At 39.2% G+C, this 9,742-nt stretch overlaps 2 protein-coding genes across 2 annotated transcripts in view; one reads left to right on the top strand and one right to left on the bottom strand.

Moving 5' to 3' along the window:
- Window positions 1-7,052, bottom strand: part of LOC108629099 (uncharacterized) — a 17,398-nt gene extending 10,346 nt beyond the window's left edge. Inside the window, exons 1-10 of the mRNA XM_026817072.1 lie at window positions 5,866-7,052; window positions 5,571-5,707; window positions 5,202-5,439; window positions 4,941-5,057; window positions 4,050-4,279; window positions 2,685-2,894; window positions 1,755-1,998; window positions 994-1,268; window positions 598-919; window positions 58-528 (exon numbers count right to left, since the gene is read on the bottom strand). Coding sequence (XP_026672873.1) covers window positions 58-528; window positions 598-919; window positions 994-1,268; window positions 1,755-1,998; window positions 2,685-2,894; window positions 4,050-4,279; window positions 4,941-5,057; window positions 5,202-5,439; window positions 5,571-5,707; window positions 5,866-6,001 — 2,380 coding nt within the window. The 5' untranslated portion in view covers window positions 6,002-7,052. The remainder of the gene's footprint in view (window positions 1-57; window positions 529-597; window positions 920-993; window positions 1,269-1,754; window positions 1,999-2,684; window positions 2,895-4,049; window positions 4,280-4,940; window positions 5,058-5,201; window positions 5,440-5,570; window positions 5,708-5,865) is intronic.
- Window positions 7,053-8,225: 1,173 nt separating this feature from the next.
- On the top strand, window positions 8,226-9,742 carry LOC108629113 (multiple coagulation factor deficiency protein 2 homolog). Its single transcript, XM_018031506.2, has 6 exons — window positions 8,226-8,369; window positions 8,480-8,598; window positions 8,770-8,853; window positions 8,982-9,133; window positions 9,205-9,353; window positions 9,429-9,742. Exons 2-6 carry the CDS (start codon window positions 8,491-8,493, stop codon window positions 9,599-9,601), a joined length of 666 nt encoding a protein of 221 aa, XP_017886995.1. The 5' UTR covers window positions 8,226-8,369; window positions 8,480-8,490; the 3' UTR covers window positions 9,602-9,742.

Below are 9,742 nucleotides of genomic sequence, written 5' to 3'. Positions count from 1 at the left end.
CAAATCTAAGCTGAAACGTTAACGAATATTAATCAATTAGATAAAACTTTTTTGTACCTCTATTTCCGCCCGAAGTCTCTTGCAACCTCGTAAGAAAATCGTATAATTCGCTGGCCCTGGAATTTATTCGTTTTCTTCTGGCAATAGTGTTAACGGTTCTAGCTTTGCTCCACGTAGAGAACGAGCTTAATCCTTTATTTGCCGCGAACGTTAAGTTGTATTTGATTTCTCTGTCCCCAAGAAAGAAAATCAATCGCAGGCAGTTCCCGGAACGTTCGATCATCCTGGTCATATTTTCTGCCCAACACCAACCCTGAGATAGACGGTCCACTATCCCGTTGGCTGGTGACACTTCTTGAGTTATCACAGATTTACAGAACGTGGACAAAGATTGCATCTCGGAAATGTAAATCTGTTGCCTCTTCTTCCAAGACGTCGCGCACCAACCGTGCTCGTGAAGGCTGTTGAAAAGATTGTTCAAATACGGGCGTAAAATCGGCTCGAGAACCTTCCGATCGTACTCCATACCTTCAAGAATGAAACACTCTTAAACTTGAACAAGCAGCCGCGATATTTTACAAGCGGATATTTCCCTACCGAAGTACAACCATTGTAAAAGCATTTTAGTCATTATTGGAAAAGCTTCCAAGTCCGTGTTGACGGTTTCCCTGTCTCTCCTGATAACGTCAATCAAAAGTCCGACCGAATAATCGAACTGACTGGTGGTGTTACAATGCTCCCTCTTCTTCGATTCCCTGCGACGATCGCGCACTCGCGTTCTGCGATTTACCATCGCGTAAATTTGGTCCCGGGCCTGCGTTAAGACTAATCTCAACAGGAATACGAGGTTCTCTACTTGTTCCGTCGTGCGACACGATAATTCCGAAAAATTTAAGTAATAATAGCTGTCCGATCGATCCTGTCGACACAGAAAGCGATTCTTTTTCATTTCACGGAGCTACGAAACGTCTCGTCGGCTTTCCGTCGTTGTACCTGTAACGAGGCATCCCTTGCACGCAGTACTTGCTCTAGGATCATATTTAAATATTCCAGTTGTCTCTGATTGTATCCGTAATCCTCGTCAGTCGTTCCTCTAGGCAACGAGGCCACGATGTCTCGCCATCTGACAATGAGCTCGCTCTCCATAATGTCTATAGGTCTGGGTACACTTCGCGTCATGGAAAAGGAATGATAATGGAGGGTTCCCAAATAGGATTCCAACAGTCGACAATCGGAGACATAAGAGTCCTCGTGATGTACTATTCCACCTTCGAGATTTAAGATTCACTATTTAAATTAAACGAGTATTGGAAATCTGATACTTTATGAAAAAATAACGAGTGGATTCATGGAATTTGTAATTAAATCGGGATATTATTATACAACAAAAATTTAACAGCACCCGTGGCAAATGAGCAATTAAAAAAAAGTGATACCATCGAAGTGGATTGTTGAAGAAGAATTATGAACGTGTTCGAATCGCTGATGTGTTCAACGACCGCAATAATGGAACACGTTGTTATCGCCACCAATTAAGGATTACCATGGAAACCAGACGATCGCTTTACGTTTTGCAGAGATATTGATTATCATATGAAAAATATTGGTAGAAGAGACAGAGGGTGAATGTCAAGGAAGAAAGGAGTGAGGGACAGAGAGAGAGAGAGAGAGAGAGAGAGAGAGAGAAAGAGAGAGAGAAGAGGTCTCGGTGGGCTTCATTCTTCTAAGATGTTTTTTTATGCAAACTGTATTACCTCTTGCGCATTGTAGCATCACATTGCAACGCGGATGAAAGTAACACCTCAGGTTTTGGTATTTCAGAGCGGCGACCAACTCGTCCAATGTTAATAGAACATGACGCGAAAGAGTATCGGGCGCCCAACTTGTCAAGGGATCTGGTCCTGCCCTTTCCAGGGACCATCGGTACACGGTCCTCAGAATATGTCTCGAAACTATTCGTAAATGATCTTGCAACGGAGAACCGCCCTTCCGCGTTACCTGATTCATGAATATGATTTCCACTAAAAGCCAAAACCACGAGAAACAGAACAGTCGATCCGATTGCAGAAGAAAGGAAATAGGATGGAAATTTAATTTTTGAAATTAAATTTCATCAGCGCTGTATGTTATCGATGATAGTTATTGTCACCGAATTTAAGCCGCGAAGCTTTCATTCAAATAATTCAGGACGTGATGATACGTCTGAAGATAGGCTTTCAACTGACGTGGGATCTGTGTCGCAAGGGGCAGTTGGGAGGTAAGGAAAAAAGAGTCTCGCGTTGGGGAAGAAATGGATCGAGTTTCAGAAATAAACCAAAAAATCGCAGATCGCGTGAATGCAAGCGCGACTGTGTGCAGCCAGATCGCACGTTCCGGATAGACGTTGAATTATTGTCAGGACGTGCAAAGCCATAAAATGCACTAATATTTTCATAGACGAAAATATAGAAAAGAATGGGACGGATCTAACTAGGTCTGATATCTAAAATATTGTCGCGGTGACACGAAAAGGAGACGAAGGATACGTCAGTCTATTTTCAGAAATAAGTGCAACCGGTAAAGATAATAGTTGAAATGTACGAAGCGTTGCTCAGGATATATGTGTGTGTATTCCACGTGAAATTTCCGGAATACGGCATTACAACTTTTAATTAGAAGCTTAGGAAAATGCGTTGAATAGTTACTTTCGACTTCATCGGCAAATTTAAAAAATATCCCTCCCGGAGTTGGTACAGAATTTCCAGAAGCACGGATTCCGTCAGAGCTGGTACGCTGTCTACGGCATAGTGTTGACTCATAATTTTCTCGGCTGCCAGAACACGTACTCTCCAGAGAGTAGCCCGGTTCTCGCAACGCGCACCGGAATACGGACCAACGGCCACCGCGTACATACCCTGGAACAACGACGTCGAAAAAGGTAATGCGAGACAAATGAATCCGTGCATTCTAACAAAGACGCAAAGCTATCTAGTTGGAATCAAATTAGAACTCGGGCAGGAATTTCAATGCAGTGAAAAGCTAGTTTCTGTTTCCGTGGAATAGCAATACCGCGCAGAACAGCGCTATCGAATAAATTAATTTGTTTGAAAGGTCGTCGATTATACTTTCGGGTAATCTAAAGAGCCACGCGCGCCAGAACGATACACCATTTATTAGTTTAATTCACCAATTGAAAAGTCGAACAATTAATAATACGAGCAAAGGTCTACTATGTGGATCTCATGCAATTCGATGTTCGAAATTATACTCATTTATGCGAGGTGAGGGAACGTTGCCAGTTATGTAGCGTACCATGTTGCATGAGCTGTGTGTGTCAATACGCTGCAGCGTGCGCACGTGAACCGATGGATCGTTAGACCGCGAACAGAAATAATAAAAGAGCGCCGACATCGCTTGTTACGGAGCGCAGTGCTTATCTCGAGATGGAAACTCTGATGAAAAGTGTGAAACACAATTCTGCGAGTGCTTTCGAGACTTTTTGCGTGGAAAGCATCCAATATTGCGTATCGGAAATAAGTGCACTCGTTCAAGCCTCTCGTTCAAGAAAATCTGGGTTTTTATCGCTGCATTTCTCAATGGTCCTCACTAGTATCGAACTTTTAATAATCGTTCATCCGCCGACGATACAATACGAATAATCAATGCTCTAATTACACGACGCATGCGTATAATATGTTAATACGAGACAATAAACTTTTCGGTTGTTTTATCAAAAACATGCCGCGTGGGTGATTTCAAAATATGTATTATATCACGTGCGTTCTGTCGCTTAGTATTGAAAAATGTTGATAAAATATAACGGCTTGAAGATACACCATTTTCGGTATACGAAAACAAGTAATGTTGAAAGAAGACAAAAATTCCACGATAAATTACCGCGTGGAGATCGGAATTTCGCACATCTTCGCATCTACGAACTGGAGCGGAATACAGATGCTTGACACCCGATAACGAATGTGGGAATTGGTGAACCAATCGCAACCAATCAATACAGAAAATCGAATCAGATGGCGTGCAATTTGTATTTTCGCTTTATGTTATACGCTTACACTCTGTGCCGCGGTGTAGTGAAGGAGAGCGTCACAATGGTAGAGAGGTATTCGTTGGGGATAGTCGGCTAAACTGGGCCACGACGACACCCCGACGCCGATTAATAGCCTGACCTCAGCCTCGCAGGATTTAAAACCGTCTAGCCCGATTCTGAGCAATATTCCCCCAGCGTCTTCGATCATAGCCACTCGATAATTTCTCGGCTCTGGTAATGGCCCGTCCGACATGGCTAGAAACAATCACACGATCCCTTTGTTATCTAGGGACCGTTGTTAAAAATCGCATCGTTAGTCGCGGCCGTTATACCGCGTGAAACGCGCCGATTTGATTTATGAGACTCTCCTTTAATACAGTTACACGGAAACTGGGCGTACTCGGTAGGCGCTCGTTATTCTAAATAAATTCCTCTACAGTCGTTATTAAGCAACTTTCCTCAAGCGTCTTGTTCTGATTTATTGAACGCCGGGTATATCGAATTACCAAGTCGCAGCGAGCACTGGTTATTTAATACAAAATGAGGATAACAGGCAGAGAAAGGAAGGGATGAAGAGGAAGATGAGAGGGGGAGAAGGAAGTTTTTGGTGGAAAGTTTGAAGACGCGTGAAACCGAGAAACGAATAGCATGGCGTTAATAATAAGAAATATGAGATGTACGAAGTGAGGAATTGAGGTAGATACTAACGAGACGCTGAACATTGTATTCTTGTTTGCGCGATACAGCATCAAGCGGTTTTTGTTAACCTCGGTCTTATAAAGATAAACGTGTCGTAACATCTCGAGATGGTATCCTTCAAAACTTGTACGTTATTCATAGCTGGAATTTAACCCGCGCCTTTATCTTCCTTAATTAACGATGGCATTTAAGTTTTCCGATAATTTAAAAACGCTACCTGATCCGTAGAATATCCGACAGTAGTGCGGCTGCTTTAGTATTTTGTCGAGGACGTCGGCATCGACCACTTGACCAGGCGAAACGCGAACTCTATCATCTTGTACATCCACGATATCTGATATAAAACCTCAATAGTTATCTCAGTTTAATACATTCTCAAACTTAAAAATCCTAATTCGAATTATTGGAAACAATTGTCTGACTGTGTGAAACCATTTTTCACGCGACGTAAAGTTTCGAGTAAGGAAAAATAAAGTACCTTGTTTTATAGCTGTTGCCAACAAATTTGCTAATTTGGATTTGACGAGATCTCTCCTCAATCTTCCCGTAGTATCCATGTACTCTTGCCAAGCTTCCGCACCAACGCCAAGCACCTTTAACCGAATAAAGCCTGGTAGCGAAGCATCTTCCTCGATGCACACCCTAGAGATTTCCTCCGAGCTCACGCTCGGAGTCGATAGCGCATCTATTCGCAGCAGGTATTCGAACCTAAGTCGCTACAGAGGAAAAAATTAAATCCAACTCGAAGATGCTCGGTATCTCTTCATTGCTGAATGGTTCCATCCGAGCTTTTCAACTTGATGATATTGTTACAATCCCAACAATTCCGGTTCCGTGATCTTCTTACCTTTATTCGCTGAGGCTCGTTCAGTGAGACGAGGAATATAGATGAGAATCTTCGGTCGAGATTACCAACGCTAAGCATCAAACGTTGAACCAATCTCTCTATCGTGGTTTCGATCGCGGGAGTAGTAATTAACGAATCTGAGAACAAATTCGTTCATTCGTCAAAACTCCGCTAGCTATTAACTGGTTCCCGAACATAACGTTCTTGTTGTTCGGGGCCGTTTCATGGAGATGATCCTTTCATGGTATGTCGGATCGAACACCAACATTCATCGGGAAGCTCGTTAAATATTCACCATTTCGTGCTTCGTCGACTAGGCTGCGAAAATATGTATTCAGATTGTGCAGTTGACCCTTGGTGAAAGCCAGCTTCGTGGCCATCAATCGAATACTGCCCTTCTTGCACGACGGTCCGCTAGACGCGCAACCCATTTTCCCTCGAAATGAAGAAAACGAAAAAACCACGTTAAATTGAATTTCATACGCATTTCGATGTACTGTATTGCGAAGCAATCAGCGTTTTTCAACCGACGAGAAGAACAGGAGAAAAACTCGAAACGTTCCGCTATTCAAACGGAAATGCATCTGTACAATGCATTTCCTGAATCAGCCGAGATCGTACGTAATAGGAAACGGGAAGGCAACAAGAAACAAGGAACGATGCCGTGCTCTGCAATAAATCACCAGGAAAATCGATCTTTCGACTCTTTACATGAAGCGCTATTAAATCACGCTACGTTTGCCGTTAAACAATCAAATAGTTCAAAACTGTTTAGAAACAGTTTAAGGAATTCCGCGACAATGCACATCCCGCTTTCACGTGCGCTGCACAGCTTCACATTGATTCATCATGACACTTCCTATCTTTCCGATTCATATTCAAATTTTGTTTCACTCTAACCGATTCGGATGAACCGTTTTCGTAAATACCGACTCGAACTACGAGACGATAAATTGAAAGAAGTTTAATGCACGCTGCAGTTATAAGTTCCGGAGCAATACAGCGAAATGGGAAGAATGAAACGGCGCAATTCGATTTGCTTTTATTTGATACCTTTGCAACGGCAACGAAGTCACGAGCATGGATCCACAACAAACACTGGAGAACGAGCGTTATATCACACAGTAAAGCCACCGACTGACGCTTCCATTCCGCTGGGAAGATATTGACACTCCACAATTGTGATCATATAAATGCACCGAACACCAATTATTATTCTGCGTATCGACTAACAATACCATCGCAGTGTTCGGTCACCGGAATTACTTCCGATTCCGATTGTGTATGTTCGACTTCCGTTCCCTTGAACGTGTATCCGCTGCTTACCATGTATTACGCTACAATTACGATGTCTCTGAACTACTTATATAGACAGAACGAACGAGCTTACGAGCAATAAAAAAATAAGAGATCTCTGATGTGCGTGGAATACGAAGAATCAATCGATCTCATCGGTCCTAATTAATTGATCCTCAATACTAAGACGAAGAATTTCTCATTATTATAATTACGCATCACATAGCATAAAATTAATTAGATTATTATTATCTTAATAGGTAAGATAAATTTGTTTCCGTAATTTCCCTTCAGTTTGGATTAAGAAACATAAAGGGAAAAATATTTTAATAACAGATAAAAGTGTAGCCTGTGATAATATAGTATATTCTCAGTGGTACAAGACACTTTTTATTTACCTCTTTCTTGTTATTACATTAATTTATAAAACGCAGTACAAAGTAAACATTTTCTTCTGTTCCCTGCCCTGTGTGTTTTCACAGGGTTTTAAACATTTACTAATTATTAATATACTTAATGCGGTAAGGGGTAAGCTCTATAATGTATTGCATAAATAAAAAAGTATTAATTGAATCTCTGAAATATGAAATATTTTTTAATCTCGAACGTAGTTATAAATTTTTCAGATTGTGTTCAATAATTCAATGAATTATAATTTGTACGTTACGTGGAATGTTTCAAACCCAAAATACATATTTTGAAGAATACATTTAATTCAAACAGAATACGACATTTGGAGGAGTGGAGGATTTCATGAAACGCGCAACCGTAAAAATTGACAAATTAAACATTTGCGCTCCTATATCGACATCAATTTGATTCACAAGGAACAAAAATGAGAAAGTACTCGGATCAAAAGAGTTAACGTCCAAAATATGATTTTCCTACAATTAAAAAATTTAAGTCTGTCACAAATTCGAATTCAAAAATTCTTTATCACAAAATTCCGTAGCGCGTTTGAAAGAACATGATGGCGCCATCAAATGACAAAACTTAGGAACTAGTCGATCATTTCGAAACAGAAAAGTGAACTTTCTCTGCTTTTAACAAAATTTGTATATCCAAAAAATGATCTACAGCAATGTATTTCTCTGTCTCCTATTTTCATTTCAATCATAACGTTATCAATAGATTATAGACAGTAATCATAGCGCTCATTATAGTCGGAAATAAATTATAGAACGAAAGTTTTAATTGAATTTAAAGTCTGCTTTTGTTCTTTTCGTATGTATATAATTTAACAACCATTGACGATAGATCGCATTCAATAAATATCTGATGCTATCAGTGAATTCAATTTATGGAATTCAGCATCAAATCCGAATGCGATATTAGCGCCTCTAACAATATGGTAAGAACTTCCTCACATTCACTATCCACGTCAGTCTGCATGATTATTGTAACATAACCCTGACGTCTGTGATCCGGTATTCAGTCTTATCAGTGAAAAAAGACATTTATGTACATGTCAATTTTTGTATATTTACGTATAACGTAAACAAGGTATTTTTCAAAATTGTTCTCTATCATGTTTATAACTCTGATATTATCTAATAATAATGTGTCCATATTTGTTTAATATACATTTTGAATGTATGTAAATTTGATTACAGATAATAGCAAGATGAATTGGAGTTTATGGTTTTTTATAATCGGATCTTTTAATTGTAAATATATATATGGTCAGCAACAAAGAGTTCCACCAGGTGTGTCACCTCAACATTACCAACAAGTAAGTATATCTCTTATGATAATCAAACATATGTTTACTATTTCATTTAAGCCAGATTCATTATTCCACATTTATCATTATTAGGGGCTGTTAATACAATAATATTCTTTCAACTATACACGAATAATATCTTAAACATTCATAGATCAATGTATATTCAATTTGTTTTAGCCTATTCAACAAGTACATCAAGTACCACAACAAATGCCACAACAAATGCCACAACAAATACCACAACAAATCCCTCAACAACAGGTAGTTTCATATGGCAGTTTTTATATATATTTATAAATGCCCCACTATCTTTTATCATGCTACATTAAATGGATATTTAACATTTTTATAAAAAGTGATTATATATTATGTTAAAATTTTGTACCAAGTACCAGCAAATGCCTGTGCAGCATCAAGTTCCAGTCCAACAAGTACCTATGCAACAACAGCAAATGCATCATCAAGTGCCCATGCAACAAGATCATGGACATGAACACACGCAACCACTACTCAATGCTGCCCATGTAGTTCAAGAAAAAGCGTATGTTAAATTAATTTGGAATCATTCATATTGAACATATTAGATCTCTAGTTATTAAAATTTATTTGCAGTCATATTGCTGAGCACATGGATGTTCCAATAGATACTAGTAAAATGACAGAACAGGAATTGCAGTTTCATTACTTCAAAATGCATGATGCAGACAACAATAATAAGTTAGATGGCTGTGAGCTTATAAAATCCTTAATTCATTGGCATGGTATGTCTTATGCAGACATGATAATAAATTTTAATAAAAGGAATATATATATATAATAACGACTTTATTTTTTAGATCAAGAAAATAAACAGCAGGTGGCCGGAGAAAAATTATTCAAGGATGCTGAACTGATTACATTAGTAGATCCGATACTTTCTATGGACGATACTAACAACGATGGATATATCGATTACCCTGAATTTATACGAGCGCAGCAAAATGCGGCGGCAGCTACAGGTCGACAGTAGGTGCAATCAAAAATACGATGTTCAACATCATTAAACGATATTTTTTATTTCACTTTCAACAAGCATACAAATCCATTTACAATCGCCTTGTAACTTCCACTTTGATCGTAATATCAGTAATGAAACAAATCACTATTTTTC

Source organism: Ceratina calcarata, unplaced genomic scaffold, assembly GCF_001652005.2.
Source record: "Ceratina calcarata isolate Rehan_Ccalc_2016 unplaced genomic scaffold, ASM165200v1 scaffold554.2, whole genome shotgun sequence".
Taxonomy (NCBI): domain Eukaryota; kingdom Metazoa; phylum Arthropoda; class Insecta; order Hymenoptera; family Apidae; genus Ceratina; species Ceratina calcarata.
The sequence above is the reverse complement of the archived record's forward strand: the minus strand, read 5'-3'. Positions and strand labels throughout refer to the sequence as shown.

Excerpts from the sequence above, each read along its gene's own strand:
- LOC108629113 (XM_018031506.2), top strand. The coding sequence starts at position 8,491 with ATGAATTGGAGTTTATGGTTTTTTATAATCGGATCTTTTAATTGTAAA. Across the intron at positions 8,854-8,981 it reads AACAAATCCCTCAACAACAG|TACCAGCAAATGCCTGTGCA; the intron begins GTAGTTTCATAT and ends TTTTGTACCAAG. Across the intron at positions 9,354-9,428 it reads ATCCTTAATTCATTGGCATG|ATCAAGAAAATAAACAGCAG; the intron begins GTATGTCTTATG and ends TTTATTTTTTAG.